The 18,449-nt window shown below is 45.4% G+C and overlaps 1 protein-coding gene across 1 annotated transcript; it reads right to left on the bottom strand.

Moving 5' to 3' along the window:
- Positions 1-218: 218 nt before the first annotated feature.
- Positions 219-18,419, bottom strand: DET1 (DET1 partner of COP1 E3 ubiquitin ligase). The gene is made up of 5 exons (XM_084642494.1): positions 18,266-18,419; positions 16,800-17,896; positions 10,677-10,867; positions 8,691-8,882; positions 219-4,285 (listed from the first exon to the last, which is right to left on the bottom strand). The coding sequence occupies exons 2-5, from the start codon at positions 17,880-17,882 to the stop codon at positions 4,096-4,098; spliced, it is 1,656 nt and encodes a 551-aa protein (XP_084498620.1). The 5' UTR covers positions 17,883-17,896; positions 18,266-18,419; the 3' UTR covers positions 219-4,095.
- Between the last annotated feature and the right edge of the window lie 30 nt (positions 18,420-18,449).

The following is an 18,449-nucleotide window of genomic DNA, read 5'->3' as shown; positions in this document are numbered from 1 at the left end:
TGGATAGAGGGCAGGGGAGTTCGGAGGGGAAGGGTAGTCAGGGAGGTCAGAGGGTGGGGAATGGGGGTGGGGTTCAAGGGCGGCAGGGGGCAGTCAGGGGACTGGGAGAAGGGATGGTTGGATGGGGCAGGGGTCCTGGGGGGGCCGTCAGGAATGAGAGGAGGGGTTGGATGGGGCGGCGGGGGGCAGTCGGGGCGGGGGGTTCTGGGGCGGCCAGGGGACAGGGAGCAGGTGGGGTGGATGAGGCAGGGGTCCTGGGGGGTCCATCAGGGAACAGAGGGGTTGGATGGGGCAGGAGTCCCAGGGCGGGGGGTGTCAGGGGGCAAGAAGCACGGGGCGGGGGCCAGGCCATGCCTGGCTGTTTGGGGAGGCACAGCCTCCTCTAATTGGCCGTCCATATAATTTCCGAAACCCAACGCAGCCCTCAGACCAAAAAGTTTGACCGCCCCTGTGTTAATGTCTCGGGGAAAGGAGATAAAATAGCCATAGGATGAGGCCTTAGGAACAGGCAGAAGGAAAAAGTCTATGTTCACAAGTTGGGCTGGCAACTTGAACACCAAAGTGGAAGAGAGAAGTGCGTCCCACCTTTGTCATTAGCTCACACCATTGCTCCTACAGACTCATTTGTATGGACATCTTAACAGCTCTAAGGGGAAACTTCAGCACAATGAATTAATATCCTAGACTTATGCAGACCCTCCTACACATATAGGTCATGACTCCTCAAGACAAATGCACCCTGTTTTTTCTTAATGAAAGGATTTAAGTTACCACTGATATCTGGTAGGAGATCTTGGAAAGAGGATACAAGTCAGACTCATGAAACAAGTTCTTCTTTATTCTGGTATTTATCTTGTGTTGCTAACAAGTTTTCATCCTAACCTAGTAAAAATATTAGATAGAAAATATATGTCCCACCCCTACACCCGCACTTCTTGTTTCTTAAATAAAAGAATCAAAATTTCAAGCATGAGAATGAGACAGGCTTTTCTTTCAACACACTCCTGTGGTAACCTAAATCCTTCACTAGATACAAAATGTAGCAGCCCCAGCCATAGAATCTACAGTGCTGCACCAAGGCATTCATACTCCTCACAACCATCAATCTGTGCCTTCAGAAACACATTAAAGCAATATTTAGCACTTACCTGATACTTTTCATCCACAGAACTGAAAGTGCTTTACAAAAGTGAGTCCACATCATCTCCTTTTACAGATAAGGAAACTGAGGCAGAGGGAGGGGAAGTGACTCACCTGAGATCACACAATTTAGTGGCAGAGCTGTGAATATGGTTGTTACTTATATCACTTAAAGGAAACGGTATCAACAGAAAGCGGAGATATTTTGAAGCACGGCTCTACCCCATCTGGAGCTCCAGGGTGAAGGAATGCTAGCTTGTGGCATTAAGGAGTTAATGGGAACTGCTGAGAACTTTTGGGAAAGACAGAAAGATACATTAACAATGGAAAAGGGTAATGAAGAGTGAAGTTTTGGTGAGAGAGGAAGCAGATAACTCAGTTATCTATCAGATACAGTGCGTTTTATCAAGCAGGAGACAATATGCGAAGACTCCCTGCTCAGAGCTTTAATAGAAAGAATTTGAGAAACAGATTGTAGGTGAAAGATTCTAAAACCATGAAATAGTGTTCTGGGCTGGAGAGGAATGAGGCACTACTGCATGCATGTCCTGACACCTCCCCCAGCAAGCGGCCTCCCAACCTGGAGTCATTTGTTGCAGCCCCGAGAAACTTCCCATCAACTCAAATACCCTGGGAAAGAAGACAAAGAAATATGTATTCTTGCCCTAGGACTACATTTTCCATAGCCCGGCTTTGAAAGCCCTTAGCAATCCTGCACAGATGCGGATGGACTACTGGTTACAACTGGAAGTCAATTCGATACTCAGTTTACACAAGGTCATATGAATTATTTCATCTGAGTCTCAATTTCACCATCTGCAAAATGGCAGCAATACTTTTGTAAGAGTGCTTTGAGATCCTTATACAAAAACTGCGTTATAGTGTTGAGATGGGGTTATGTTTGGGAGGAGAGAAGAAAGGAAGATAGAGCAAAAGAACTACACTGAGGGCTGTAAACATCCAAAGGACAGGATGGCTCAAAGAATCTGGTGTGGGATGTGGAGCCTGTCACATCTAGGTGAGGTATCCAAACCTTGCCCAGGTCAATAGTGACAAAAATAAGATTATCTGATGGCTATTCAGTGATATGTGAGATGAGCTTGTGACCTCGGGACTTTCTGAGCAGACAAGTGGCCACAACGTTAACCACAACTAGCCCCCTTTTTGGTACCTTCAGCAGATATGAATGGGCTTTTAGTCTGAAGGGCTTTCCTTCGAGGGGGGCGCCCTCAAGGACAGTGCCCTGTCACAGCCCATCATGTGCATCAGAGAACAGCAGTCTCCAGTGTCAATCCAGCACCTTTCACCAGCCCCGTGTTTGCCTAAGATGACAACATTCCCTAGCAACATGCACATTTTTGGTATGCACACGTTTTGAGAAAGCCCATGTGGCAGGGCCAGCATTTTTATAAGCCTGCACTAGCTTAGACCCAGAGGCATTTAGGTGCACTTCTTCTGGATTCAAGTCCAGCAGCTCATTTTGCAGACATCTCAGACAACGTAGAAGTCAATCTTGCTTCAAGTATACAGCAACACACCAGCAAGATGTGCTTCAATCCCAGGGAGTCACCCATTGGCACCCCTTACCACCTAACCCCCAGTTCTCACAGAGAATAGGGTGTAAAGCAGGAGAGGACAGGCAGCATTAAGTCAGCAAAGTCAAACCTTCGGCTACAAGCTCCCAGCAATACACATGAATCCAAGTCTCCCCTTCTCCCAGTGCAAAATCCAGCCTAGCTGTCTTCTAACTGCAGGGGAAAGGCAAGTACAGCAACATTCTAGTGCCAAACAGATGCAGACACTATGGAATCAGCTCTCTCAGGTCTAACTCCGTTATCCCTGGTGACTATAACCTTACAGTTTGAGGCATCACATAGTAGTCATGGGAAAGACAAGGATGCCACAAGTCAGACATTCTCCACATTTACGTACCTGGCATGCACCAAAGACTGGGGCTGGCTCTTTCCCATCCTGTCAGCAGAAACAGGGTGAGGGAAGAGGACGACACATCCCTGGGGATACATTCCTGGTCCATGCAGTGCTTTTCCCTAACTGAGGCACCAAAGAGAAAGCTGCTCTCAAGTTCCAAGCCTCTCTCGTGCATTCCTGCTGCTAGCTACCCACCAGCTCACACATTAGGCATACAGTCAGCTGTTCTGGTTTCCCTCCCTTTGCCACCTTTCATCTGAGGGGCTCAAAGTTCTTTACAGAAGGTGGCTCAGTCACATCCTCATTTTACGGTTGGAAACTAAGGCACAAAGATTAAGTGACTTGCATAAGAGTCAGGAACAGAAATCATCTCCCCTGCTTCCAGTGACCTGCTCTAACTACTAGACCTCCCCACTAACAGAGACCTTTCTCCCCTAATACCCTGCATATTGATATGGCTTGAGTGCACTGTGTGAATCACAAGCGCTAGTTTCATTTCCTCATAACAGTGAAGGTACAAATTTTAAAAAAAAAACCCACCACCATGGCTTCTATTCTCGCTCTGTAAGATGGACTACTTGTCTTGACTAGATGGAAGGGCACTGGTACAGAAGGAGTCTTGGAGAACTCTGCCTTTGCTATCACAAAGCAGACAAAGCAAGAGAAAAAACAACACTTCTTGGGGAAACAGGCAAGGTTTCTCAGCTACATTTTGTTCACCAATAGTTATGGGAAAAGACAGGATTTAATGCAACAAGGGGCTTTGGCAATATGAACTGGATGGTATCTATAGAAAGAAATGGTCACAAGACTAATCTCCGATCAAGATGGCTTCTTCAGAAGCATAATGGGATTCTCTTTCAATGGCTTGCAAGTGCCAGCTGCAGATGCTGGGGAACAATGCTGGTTGGTTAGGGCTTCCACGTCAGGTTCCTTAGGTGAGCAATGGTTTGGTTTCCTAGAAGGCAGGAGTGTCCCGTTTTGGTGTGTCCATGATGGCAACAGCTGTCCCAGCCCAGTATTGTACTATGTGCAGCTGTGCCTCATGTGGAAATTAACAACATACTCTGCATTAGTCCGCTGCACCGAGATAGCAAAGGGCTCAAAGGGGTGAAAGGTGAATGCAACCAAGCGTCGTACTGTGTGATTGATGGGTCGGCCCAAGAGTCCTGCTTGGATTTCAAACTTCAGGAGGCCAGAATCCCTGGCATAAAATCTGTAAGGAAGAGAAACAGAGAATGCTGATTATGTCTATTCCTGCTCACTGGTTTTGCCATCTTGAACTCTGCATGAAAAGGGACAGGTGCCACTGATGACTGCTCATTATTCCATCCCTGGTATTTACCCAAAGGCATGCTGGCAAGATGGTGCGACAGACTCAGCCTACCCTGGCCAATACGTAGCATTGACTAAGCAATACAAATGATGGAAGGTCATGTAGGGAAAGTCCCTTCCTGGGTAGAAGTTTTTAATCTCTAACTTTTTAACTCATTTTATTGCCATAAATGAGAGAAGCCTCTTGCAAAAAGCTGTATTTCACTCTTGCGGCCTCCGATTTCGGGATCCACAGTTAGAATAAAAGGGTTTATCCCTAATAAAATACATACTGGCTCCCTACCATCCCACTGTAACATCTCCCATAGTCATAATGGGAGTTACACATGAGCAAATGAGCAATGTCCACTTCTTACCTGAGCCACATTGCAGAGCACTTCAGGTTTGCGGAGCAAGGGTCCTATCTGAGTCTCAGAGGTGGATCTCTGCATGGTAGTATATTGGATGATTTCTTTCCCTTTCCAGATCACCCAGACTTGTTGTGATCACTGCATTTGGCCATTAAGCCAAACATCTCCCATAGTCATAATAGGAGTTACACATGAGCAAATGAGAAAACAGACCCATAAATTTTAAACAGCCTTCGCTCTCCAACTGTGAGAACTGTGAGAATGTTCTCTCCTGTTCTACCAAAAAGACTTCACAACACCACATTGCTGCTACGTGACTTGGCTACTCGCACATCATGTCCCCTCACTGTATCCCCATTCAGAAGATGTATGAGAGCTACTGGACTTGACTTGCTCTAGGGTTCCTTAAACTACTTTACAGCCAGACTTCACAGTCACTTGCAGATTTTCAGTGAAAACTGTCAATGTAAGAGCCTAGGAGGAAGTCACTTAATGGCCAAATGCAGTGATCACAGCAAGTCTGGGTGATCTGGAAAGGGAAAGAAATCACCCAATGTACTACCATGCAGAGATCCAGCTCTGAGACTCAGATAGGACCCTTGCTCCACAAACCTGAAGTGCTCTGCAATGTGGCTCAGGTAAGAAGTGGACATTGCTCTCCACTGACTTTCTGGCCCATAAGCAGAGCAGTGTTGGCTGCCTCTAAAGGGAGTTCTGCCTAGCCCTCCTTTGTTTGTTTGATCTTTCCTGTGTTGTGGAGGAACTCCTCTCCATGTCCAAGAGTTATGCTGTTTCAAGCTGCACCCCCCTACATCTCTAGCAGAACACAATGATCTCAGCAACTTCACCTTCCACCCAATACTTCAGTGGGTTCTTCTGATAATTTGGAAACCAAATGGCCTCCTGTTATTACGCAAATCCATCAGCACTGGCCCTGAAGTTGGCTCAACTACTAGGACCTTTTTCCGAGCACAGACTCGTGCTGGTCATTCTGTCCCTATCGGTTTCCATTTCCTTCCTGCCTTGTAGCTTTTGGTTGTTTGCATTTGCCTCTGGTTTCAGCTCAAAATTGCTTTTGTATCAGAGCACATTCTTCCCAACACCACCTGCTAGCCTGATGCACTCACAGCTCTTAGGCTGGCAGCAATGGCTCCAGACAGATTCTTTCAATATCAGACACCCTCCAGGTTTTGATAATGCACTTAAGGAATTGCTAAATTCCTTGCATTTTTCTAGTGCGCCATTCTCCCTCCTCACCTGAATAAGAATGCCAACCAGCTGGCATGCCGATTACACACAAGAACGAAGCAAAAGAGTTACAATCTTAGATTCATAGATACTAAGGTCAGAAGGGACCATTATGATCATCTAGAAGTAGTTGACTTTCTAAAAAGCTCCCTCCTACACAGAACTAGGCATGTGGGGGGTTGGTTTCTAACTAAAACAGGGCCTATGCGCTGCTCCTCTTTTCACAATTCAATGTAATTTAAACACACTCAAGATGAGCTCCCTGTAATCTCAGGTAATCTCAAAGATGTGCTCAGTTTGGTACAGTGCTCTGCAATCAGAGGCCATTTCCATGGACTCTCACTCTGTGGATAAACTAGGCACTGAAATATAAGACCTTGCGTCAATAAAAACAACAAGACCAGGCTTTTCAAATTGTACAAAAATGGTAAATTTACCTGCAGACCATTTCTGTAGGCTCCTTATTAACCCTTTAGATTTACAAGATTTAACCCCCTAACACAGAAGTTGCTGTGTTAAGGATTTGGCAGCCCATGCATCTCCCCCACAAGCTTTGTGGTTCCCTGCTGTGAGTTTGCTGCCAAGCCTCTTGTAAACAGATATTGGGGAAAAGGCCCTGAAGGCATTCCATCAGCAAAGAGGCCAGGAAGCAGGATGTTAACCACTCCAGCAGCTGAGAGAGGGCTGCTGCAGCCTTCCAGGGGAAGAGAGACAGTAAAAACAAGAGTGAGGAGGAGGTAAGCTAAAGGCAGCATGAGTGGGTGCCGAGTCGGTGCAGGACACAACTATGGGACCTCAAACCATGTATGGCGTAGAAGAAAATAAAATATAGATTGAGTGTATCTTGGGCTGCTGATGGGCTCTGTGCCAAAGCCAGGTGCATGGAACTGTCACTATAAATCCTACATTACCAGTAAAGAGAAAATAAGCTAATGCGTCTTTATTTCAAAACCGATTTCTGCATGATGGGCCGCTGTTGTATTTTATTAATCACTGTCTTGTGTGAGAGAAACACGGCAGCACTTTTCCAGCTGTTCAAGGGTTAAGGGTTACTTCTGCTATTGAATTGCCCTACATACTATAAGCAGGCAGCTGGGAAGCAGGAGCCCCCCCACAGCTCCAAACCCCAATTCAAGTCCTGATTGACTCTGGCATTTTATAACCTGATCTTCTAAAGCGCAAAGCTACACGTCTACTCAGGGGAGAGAGGGAAGGTGGTTGTTTGCTTTGTTTATTACAGAAGACGTGACCATAGCAAATGTCTGCAGTCCTACTCCCTTTTGTCTGTAGAAGTGGCACAAATGTTGGCAGATGCGGACAAACACCACCCAGTGAGATCTCTGAACATCAAGTACAGTGACAGGAAAAGAAGCAGATATTTCTCTGCAGACTGCACAGAGTTTGAGATCAAACCAAACCATACACGAGAAATCAATTAAATAGCTATGATTTGGGGATTGTGTGTATGAATGGTCAAAAGTTCCCAAATCTTAGGCAGGTGTCATGTGCATGGTGCAGGAGGGAATACTGTGGACAGCAATAAAGTTGGTGGTTGCGACCTGTTTCCCATCTCTCTGGGCAGAACAAGACACCAACCTCAGGGCAGTCACAGAGCACAGGATCAACTCTTCGATCTCTCTCTTTGTTCACAAAATGTAGGATTTATTTTGCTCTTCAAGCACTAAGAGCTGTGCAGTTTTCTGCCTTGGGACACTCAGCACATTTAGGCCCAAAGTATGATCTTCCTTAAGATGTTTTGAATCTGGTGGGGGAAGTGCCAGAATCCAAACAGCTATTCTTGAAATCCATTGCTGTGGCCAATAGACAGAAACAATTTGTGCATGCCCAAGATAGAAATGCGCAAGCTCCACCTGTTAGTCTGCAAGGAGCATTGCAAACCTCCCTACTTTCAAGGTTAGGCACAGTCCTGTTAATAAGGCACAGACAGAAATAAGAAGAATCGCCCTTAGGTCTGACCAAAGCTTCTGCTGTGCAAGCAAGTTTCTTGTGCATTATAGGTTTCCAATTAATGAGAAACACAAGGGACGATAGGAAAAAGGGGACCACGGACTCCAGTGTTTGTTAAATGAAGAGGAATAAAGTTCATGGTGAAAGATGACATTGGTTTCTAAGTTTCTCAGTGTGCATTACAGACAATGGAGTATGAAGACAGTCAAACCCTGCTGTGAATGTTATGGATAACATATAAAGATATTTAAACAAATCAGACCTGTATAAGTGCTTGCCAGCCCCACCTCCCAAAATGAGCATTTTCTTGACGTGGCAAAGCAAACTCATACATTGCAACCATAGCATGTTGGCTGTCATATAGCAGAAGGCTGGAGTCTGGGAAGAGGAGGAATTTAATGTTCATATAAAAGGCTGTTCAAGTTTCGCTACCCATTTCTGCCTTTCAACATGGCCAATGCGCCTCAACTCCAATTTTGAAAGAGCCGAATGTAAATGTGTGTATGTAAAATAGGCACAGTCCATAGGAGAGAAAAGACAGAGCTTCCTAATTTACTGGTCTCTCTGGAATAATTTACACAAGGACTTTGCTGGAATGGGACAGAGGAGGGGAAAAGGCAAACAGCCCTATATATACACTTCAGTCTGAGACACATGTACATTTCTGAGAAACACACATTCAGTCCTAGCCATATGCAATTTTCTGACTCTTCTTCATACCTGATGGGGTGATCTCCACATGTCTTTGGCCGTTCCATGACTGACACCCACTTGTCATCATAACTGAAGAGAGAGAGGTCAAGGTAAGGACTGCCACTGTAGGACTGAGCGCTGATTGGGAGCTGACCCAGCAGCCTCCGCACAGCCTCTGTGTGCCCTCCATACTTTGCATTCACAATAGTGTCCTTAAACCTGGAGCACACAAAGGGACAGATTTTATTTGCAAAGCACACAGGTAAATGGCACAATGTAGATACATTAGTGTTTGAAAAGGACAGAGATAAAAATCAAAACAGCAGCAGTTTAAAAACTAGTACTACTAAATTCAGAAGTTGTATTTCATCCAGTACACCATCAGTCTCAATTCTGGTAACCTTTTACCAGTATTCTATTCTGTTTTGGAACTATGGACTGACAAGTGGATAGGAACTTGTCATTCCACAAGGTCTGGCTACAGCTGCCCAGCAGTACTGGAAATGTACAGATCAGAAACGGGGAAAGATGGATTAGCAGCTTATCAATCAATCCAGGTTTTATTGCAAAGATTGTAAACATTGTAAGTGAAGCCTGAAGGGTGTGCTATAACAGTTGAATTCCTGAGGTTAAAGGAGGACTTGGGAATCCATCTCTCCCCAGCCATTATGTTTTGATTGCATAAAGGGAAGAAACTGTAGAAGAAGAAGAACCTTAAAGAAAGAAGCCTGCAGCTGTTTAGCTCAGCACAGTCTGAAAAGTTCTTTCCTGTGAGAAGATTGATCTGGATTGGAGTTTTTCTTCTTTACAAGTTAGTAAGCAGAATCTGAGATTTCTGCTGGTGAGATCCAACTTTTTTTATGAGACCAGCGGTATAAGAGCAACTTATCAGGAACAGTTTATATTGGACTGTAAACTCTCAGGGCAAGGGCCTATTGTGTTTACTTATCTAACAAGCACCATACCAACCCTATAACCACCTCCGTTATAGGCTCTTACCACCAAGCAGAAGACTGAAGAGGTTTTTGCCTCTGGTTTCAGCTACAAAACAAGAGCCGCACTTCATATGTTGGCATTAAGTTCTGTCTCTCACAAGCAGTACGGAATCTCCAGTGGGAGTTATGGAAATATACAAGACGACTAAGTCCCTTCACTTGCAGGGATTCAACAACTTGAATCAACAGAAGTCTCCCCTATAAGCAATGGCAGCAATGGTCACTATATAGTTCTGCTGAAGTTTAATAAGTTGTGGGAAGTATAAAAGGCTCTGGCACACTTGGGTACATCACCACATATTCCTAGGACCACATTTTAGAAACATTACCACCTGCATTACTCACATTACTTTAGTCTATTTACAAGAATTTTAGAAGCCTGATTTACTTTTATCTCTCCCTCCACCTTCACTGTGACACTAGACTGGTCAGTTTTACTCTCACACTGGAAAGGAAGGTCCCACTGAAAAAAAGGAACAGCATACTTTTTGCTGAAATTGTAGAAAATGCCATAAACACACAGTTTTATTCATATTACATTTGGGGAAACCTGTCTGGCAAAATAAATCCCAAATGTGGTGACATTTTTGGTTTAACAAATCCTAGTTTTGGGCCCTAACTACTCAGAGAGCATCACTTAAACAGCCCCAAAGGAAGTCACAGCACAAGGTGTGCTGGCAGCATGCTTCCCTCAGAAATCTTTCTCCCTAGGGTTGAGTGCTTAGATTGTCCACTGTATATTTTCTAGCCTTGGTCTACCATTTACATGGCAGACCAAACAAGACAGTGAATGTGGAATACAGAACCAGACGTACCCTGCCTCAGCCTTGAGTTTTCAGCACATTTCAGAACCATAAGGCTGTGGTGAGATGTGCCATGTTCAGAATGGACTCATACACCAGGTCAGTCACTAATGAGCTATGTTTCTCAAGGTTGCCACCGCTATTTGATACTGGCCTTTGGCTGGCAGTGTTGAGCATGTACCCATATGGTATAAGGCATGCTCCGAATGGCTCACCGGCGCTGGATCTGTCTGGCAAAGTTGTTACTGGAAGCTGAGCAGGGAAATTGGACAGCCTCGCTGTGCAGGGTGGCATTCCTGAAGAGATCACAGAAGTTCTCAAAGAGTTCCAGTAGCTCATCCGAAGTGTTCTCGAACACAGCAATAACTTCTGTGGTCACCATGTTGTACACAACAAAGAATGAAGGCTGCAGAGAGTAGCAGAGTTAGTGGTTTTCCAACCGAGTGCAGACAGACAATACAGTGTCCATATTAGTTGGGAATCCCTCCCCCCGCATACACACAACACACACACAAAAGACTACCCATGATTACTCTGCAATGTAGGAGAATCTCACATTCACTATACAAATTCATTATGCTATTCAAATACCTCAGAGGGTACCAGATTATCCAGCCTATTCACGACAGTGTATTTATGAAGGGAACTAAATGCACTTTCAATTTTTCATTTCAAACTGGACGTCAATATTTCTGTTTTCTCTTCCTCACTCTCCACCAAATATAAAATGCTTTTTAAAGTGGCAGATTTAATTTTCTTTCCTGCTGGGGAAGTGATTTTAAACCAGGTGCTGGCTGGCAACAAATTATTTTTCTTGTATGTGAAGAGCTGAGAGCTTTTTGGGGGGCATTTACTGTTTTCCCCCTCTTAATATTTCCAGCATGCAGAGATGAGATTTTTTAGTGCATTGTGTTCCAACATTGCCTGCAAAAGTTTTACCCATTATAGAAATGAAAGTCTGAAGGACAATAACTATTCCTTTTTAATACTGACACTCTTATCCAAGAATTTCCAGGTGCCATTGTAAATCCAAAACATGAGTCAGGTACTTCTGCAATAAATCTTTCCCTAGATAAGGTTACTCAATCGCTAAAGACACTAACTCTCAAACCATGGGTGTCCAAATTTACTGGCCTTCAGAGCCACATACAACAATCTTCAGAAGTTCAAATGTCGGAGCACATCTGCTGGGAGCCAGGGTTGGGGCTTCGGCCCAGCTCCTGCTGAAACCCCGAGCCCTGCCAGGTGTGCTCTGCAGGGCTGATGCCCCAAGACCCACCTCCCCGCTGGACAGAAGCCCCTACCGCACCGTCCCACTAAAAAGGCAGAGGTCCTGAGCTTCCTCTCCTCCCCCAGTCTGGTAGGTGAAGAATGAGGGGGCATAGTGGGCTGTGCGAGCTGCACTTTAATGGTAAAAGAGCTGCATGTGGCTTGTGAGCCACAGTTTTGCCATCCCATCCCAAACCCAGATACCAGTCACATGCTTGACCTCTAACAACAGAGTAGCACCTTTGTAAATCCAGATGAACTCAGACCTTAGGATTTCCATATATATTAGATGCTTGGGGAAGCTCTGAACATATTCCCAACCTATAGACTCCACCTTGCTATACTCACAATGCAAGACTGGCCTCATTTTACAAAAAAGCCCAGCTGCAGACACACCTCAAGACTTCACCCTCTAGGATAATTTGTGGGCTGGGGAGAAGAAGAATGAGGAAAGAACTCAGATGGGTCTCTCAAAATGGGACAGAGTTTAGACTATCACTATACCAAGCCCATGGCTTGTTAAAGAATTGTGTTGGTTTTGGAGAAGTTGGTCCATGCTATCCAGTTTTCTCTCTCAAGGGAGCTGTTACTGACACATTGTACTTAGACTATTCAGAAAATGGGGGAAACGGGTGGTTGCCAAATACCCACACATTACTCCCAATCACCTGAACTATTAGCTAAATCACCACCTCCTGAAAAAAAAAAGTCCTTCTGGGCTATAGGATTGGAGTGCAGAGGGAAGGAGAAGGGCTTGACTACCCTCGATTCATTCCTGTACAAATATTTACCACTTTAAAGATTGCAAAATTACACTTATAAGATATTTCTTTTACAGGGATCTCTAGATTTACTGTAATTATGTGTCTATAGAATGTGCTAAACCAGAGAAACTTTTCTCAAATTATGTTTTAAAGCCACTTGTAGTTCCTGGGTAGGATGTTATGCTATACTTGGCATAAGTTAGGTAACCACATAGCTATTGAGCAAAACATAGTATTTCCATAGAACGCATCATATCTCGACCCATCTGAATAACTGAGAATTCATCTTCCATACTTTCAGTATAGGTTCCCACTACTCGTGCTGGTGTTAATCAGATGATTGAGATAGGAAAAACCTACTAAATCATCTGGTCCATGTCACTGCCAATTTAAAGCTCAGATCCTAAGTGTGTGTGTGTGTGTGGGAATAAACCAGCCATAGATATTCAACTGGATCATAATTTTAGGCCTCACTGCATAATCAAACAAACAAAGGAAAGGTTAGGCTCAAGTGCAGAGGAAAGAACAGAATTTTCACTAAATATAGAACCCTGCTACAACTGTCATAGAAACCATCCAAGAGCAGTGGAAGTGGCAGAGCATGAAGAAGGGACCTTGTGGCCAGGTTGGCAGATCTAAAACGTGACCATTTTTGCTTTACTTTGTACCACTTCTTGTTTATTAAGATGCATAAATGTGTTTATCAAAACTCAGGCTTCATGTACAACATTTGAAAAACAACCTTTTAGTGAGTTTTAATAAAAATTAAAACCTTAATTTTTCCCTCTCAATGCACCAAAAAAAAACAGTACCCTAAATACCAATCCACCCAACCCCTCCTCATGGAAACCCTAGGAGATGAGATGGGCCTAATTGTCAATAAGCTCTAGCTCCCTCAAATCAGAAGTAAGGGGAAAGACTTTCCACAGCTGAGAGCCCTACACACAGAACAGCTTGCCACAGGTGCTTAAATCTAGAACCTGTTAACCAGTTATCTTGAATGCCTCAGCTGATCAGACTGCCAGAACCTACACAGAGCTTCACAGATCAAAGTCAATATCTGGAAGTGGACCCAGAAACAAAGGGGAAGCTAAATTCACCTCCTGAGGAACTAGTGTAGTCTTCTGCCTGCCTCTGCAGCTTCAAGCCAGCCACAATCTGCATTAGCTGTGAAGTCTAAGTGGTCTTCAAATGGAAGCATTCTAGAGAGCATTGCAGTGACCAGTCACAGATGCCTGTCAAAGTCCAGATCCAAGAGCACTGGTTGCATTCACCGAATCAGGAAGGCTTATGATATTTTTGGCCACTGACAGAGCTCAAGACTCCAGGAGCAGTAAAGTGGGCCCCAAAACCTCCCAAATTGCAACCCACTTGGACAAAGGTTTAATATCTTTGCAATATCCATGTTGTTTATGTGTATTTGTTAGACAAATATTTCAATGCTGCTTTTACAAAAGACTCTCAATCCTCAACTACTTTACAATAATAAACAGTGCACACAATCTACAGCAGACTAATGTATGTGCACAATGGAAGAAGTAACACACAAAGAAATCTTCAAAGTGGACAGTTAACATCCATTCATTCCAACTTCTAGCCCTTGAAAAACAATGGGACAAATATTGAAGGGGGGGCAGGGAGGAAACAGAACAGCGAGCAATGAGCAGCACTGCAAGTTTAGAAAGAGTTCTTGCCAGACATTTTTAATAGAATTATAAAATAACAGATGAAAGGAATTAAATAGATTAAAAAACTTAAAGTAGTCTCAGACCATCTCACATGGATTGAAAACTGAAGATCTCTAGGAAAAAAGACAATGACAAACATGTGTTATGGTGGGGACAGAGCGGTAAAGGATGTCTACCACAGAGATAGGCATTAGAGCTGGTCTGATTTAACTTCATTACCGACCTGGAAACGGGAGTAAACAACATTTTAATTAGAGATAGCAGATGATACTAAATTGGGGGAATTCTGCACCTCTACACAAGTGCAGAATTAATGTCCTCCGCAGATTTTTTCCCCCCCACAAAATAATTGATTCTGACAGGAAGGCAAAGGGAAGTCATGTGAGGAGTCACGCTACAATTACATCTTTTGCCCACCAGGGGCTGATGTGCTGTCAGAAGAGAGGACAACTGGCTCATGAGCAGGAGCAGCCAACCATAGAGAGGGAGGGGGCTAATGCTGTCTTCCTCACAGAACCCTGCCTGCAGAGTCAGGTAAGGAGGCATGGAATGGGGTGGGGGGGGGAGACAGAGAGTGGGGCACATGGGGCTGCTGCGAGGGGTCACGCAGACTGGAGTTCATAATAGCTAGTGAGGGGAGACAGATTGGGTACAGGAGCTAGTGGGGGACAACATTGACCCAGGGGCTGAATGGGAATGGTGATGCAGGACCACAGGGGGATATGGGCAGCTATACCTGGCTGAATGGGAAGAGGGGGGTGCAGGGACACATGGAGACAGGGCAGCTATGCATAGCTGAGTTAGGATGCAGGGACACATGGGGAAAGAGGGGAGTGGGGGTGCAGGACCACACAGGCACATTTGCAGATATGCCTGGCTGAACGAGGAGTGGGAGTGCAGGGACACACAAGGACAGGGGCAGATGTACCTGATTGAATGGGAAAGGCTAGTAGACAGCCAGGGTCTGCCTGGGGGAGGCTCCCAAACTCCCTAACAATTGCCCCCCCTCCAGAAAAACACCTTGTTCTATACTTCCCCCACCCATACCCAACAACACTCCAGATTCTCTCCCAGACTCCTTCCCTCTCCCTCAGCTCCTCCAATACCCCCAACTTCCCAAAGCCTTTGCACTGCTTTGGAGGGGTGCAGGAAATACATTTCTGAATTGTACTTTAAATGAATTATTACTTAAAGTTCTGTATTAATATCACGAAAGCTTATGCTCAAATAAATTGGTTAGTCTCTAAGATGCCACAAGTACTCCTTTTCTTTATACCTAGTAGGGAATCTATTTGTCAAAAACCATTTCCTGAATTTTTTTGTTGTCTGTATTGTTACAGACATACTTGCTGACAGGTATTTTGAAATAAACTACCAAAATAATTGAAACTGGCATGATTCTGACAAATAACATTTCCAGAATTTTAAAATATTGTGTGCAGAATTCTTAATTTTTTGGTGCAGAATTCTCCCAGGAATAATTGGGAATTGCAAATACCATCCAGGATAGAAAGATAGTAAGAGGCTTTGAGAGATTAGAATTTAAGCAGAGAAAGTGAGATTCAGCTTGGAAAAATGTCATCACATCTGAAAAATACTCAAACACACATACCTAATAGGAAAGAAGCATCTGGAAAGCAGTAATGGCTTAGAGATCCAACTATGCAGTACAATATGGCAAGAAAAAAAGGTCAGTTTGGGGTGGCACATGCAGAGTCTGCAGACCACAGAGTAGGGAAATTAACAGTTCTTTCTTTATATTACTCTGGCATGATTGCCTCTGAAGCACTATTTAGTTCTGGGCACCCTTCAACAGAAAGAAACTGGTGAGAGTGGGGAAAAGGAACAAAATGATCAACAACAAAATGGAGGGGTTGAAATAATAAGCTAAATTAAAGGACTAATTGTATAGTTTGTATAAATTGGTTAGTCTCTAAGGTGCCACAAGTACTCCTTTTCTTTTTGTATAGTTTGTGTAAGACATCTGACGGGGAAATGACTGGATGACTCTCAACAGGTAACTGAAGGGTATATTTACCAAAGACGGAAAAAAGGTCACAATACGTAGGGTAGCACTTGAATATAATTAGGAATAATTGGAAGAAATTAAGAAAAATTTCCATTAAACTGTGAAATAGTCACCCAAGGGAAGTAGAAATACTGTCACTCGGGACATTTATAATCAGATTGTATGCTCATCAGGACAGAGACTATTTTTCAGCCTGCATTTGTACAATGCCAGACATAATAGGTCCCTGATCCTGACTACTAAAAAACAACAGACTGGACAAAGCACCAATAAGTGTAGTACAGGAAACGATCCTGCATTTGCGGGAAGACGGAATTGGATAACCACGTTGGTCTTCTCTCTTTCTAATTTCTGTGAAGTTTTGACATTGAGAGAGGGGGAATCTTACTGAATCCCATCAAAGATACCACCAAGGCGCCCCTCACAACAGGATCCAAATTATATACTGTGTAGGTCCTAACAGAACATTTCTACCCAACACTCAAAGACCCAAATCAGCACTTAGACCAGAAATGTAGTTTACAGTATTTATCTGCATGAGAATAACCTCAACAAAGCGATAAGCTGCCCAAAGAGGACAGGCCCTACCTGTGAAGGATCTGTCACCCGCAATGTGACCACATCTTCACTGGTGTATTTAATAAACAGATGGCTTTCATCCAACAGCTGCATTTTCCACATGCGCAGCTGCCTCAGCTGATCAAAGTACTGGAAGAACCTCCTTTTTGCCATTGCACTCCCATCCTGCTCTGCCCTCCTCCACAGGTATACCAACAGTCTGTGTTTCAGAGAATTTATGAAGGGTTCTTTGTACGGGTTTGCCATCCCTGTCTGAGTGTCTCGCTGCACTTCTGGATAGACAGCGGACAGGGTCAGGAGATCATCCTCATAGCAGAAGCGACCTATAGTCCGTACATCAATGAATGTGCCCTCAGGCGTCACCTGAAAGACATGAATAGTCTGCTGCTGCACAGAGAGAATAGCCAAGATATTCTTATACAGGTATAGGCCCTGGTTGTGAGACAAGATGACTTTGTCACATTTGAATGTCCTTGTGTCACACAGTCTACCTGTGTGAAGATCTATGATATGCAGAGAATAGTCCTCCAAAGGGGACCTGGGATTAGGGGTCACCGACTCACTGTTGCGATAAACCTCAAAAAATGGGGGATGAGGTTCCTCAGGCAGGTAGGCAGCAGAGCCAACGATTACATAGCGACAGTCATCTGTGAACAAACTGCACTCGCGGTTCAAGTGCTCGCCATTGGAGGCCACATTAGTGATATGAAGCAAGACGAAGAAACGTTCAAAGAGCCGCCCACGGATGTTAACAGATCTTTGGTCATTGCCATTGGCCAAGATCTCGCCCTCATAACCCTGTAGGAGATCCTCTGCTGCCTGGCAGCCCTGATACTCGTAGATCTCCAGGGAGGTCTGGTCCGAGGAGAAAGCAATGAAGTAGCGCCCATCGGGGGAGAACTTGCGCAGGAAGCAGGGCGGCTTCTCAACGTTGACCACAGTAAAGTTGGGGAAGACATTCTGGTGGAAGACCCGGACCTGGTGCCAGTGGGTGCCGGCCTTACCAGAGCTGATCCTTCGGCGCTCCAGACGGTGGATGACGTTCTGGTTCTGGATTCTGCGGGGCCTGATGGTTGGAGTGTCATGATCCATCACTTCATCGTTCCCTGGGAGGGAAGGAAACACAGAGGCCACTGTACTGGACAGGGAGCAGCACGATCCTACACCGGACCGTGTCGCGGGGGGGTACTGTCAGGGGGTCTCCTAGGGGTGCAGGGCGCCGCAAGGGTAACCCAGAGGCGAGGTGCTCTGGAGATGCCTGCTGAGGCGAGGGGGCGCGGGAGGCTCCCCCGGAGGCGGCCCCAGCGTCAGGGCCCGGGGGTGGGAGGCTCACAAGGTTAGGGGGCCCTGGGCGCCCCGGCAAACGGAGGTAGCGGTTTCCAGACGCCGGGGCGCCGCGGGCCCCCAGGATGGGCGTGCGGCGGCGGAAGCCGGGGGCGCTGGCGGGCGTCGCGCGTCTCCGCGCGTCTCCTCACCTCTCCGGGCCGCAGCGGGTCCCTGGCGCCTCCGCCGTCCGGTCACTCTATGGCCGCCGCCATCTTTCCGCCCAGGCGGCGCTGCTAACGACTCCTCCGCAGCCTTGGTGACGAGAGCAAGAGGGTACCGCGCCAGCCCGGAAGGGCTTCCGGAGGCCACGGCGTCAGGTAGGCGCCGAGTGTC

Source organism: Lepidochelys olivacea, assembly GCF_965140295.1.
Source record: "Lepidochelys olivacea isolate rLepOli2 genome assembly, chromosome: 10".
Taxonomy (NCBI): domain Eukaryota; kingdom Metazoa; phylum Chordata; order Testudines; family Cheloniidae; genus Lepidochelys; species Lepidochelys olivacea.
The sequence above is the reverse complement of the archived record's forward strand: the minus strand, read 5'-3'. Positions and strand labels throughout refer to the sequence as shown.

Coding starts and splice junctions, on each gene's coding strand:
- DET1 (XM_084642494.1), bottom strand. CDS start 17,882: ATGGATCATGACACTCCAACCATCAGGCCCCGCAGAATCCAGAACCAG. Junction 8,883..10,676: donor GCCAGACAGATCCAGCGCCG/GTGAGCCATTCG, acceptor TGTGTGCTCCAG/GTTTAAGGACACTATTGTGA. Junction 4,286..8,690: donor TGTGGAGATCACCCCATCAG/GTATGAAGAAGA, acceptor TCTTCCTTACAG/ATTTTATGCCAGGGATTCTG.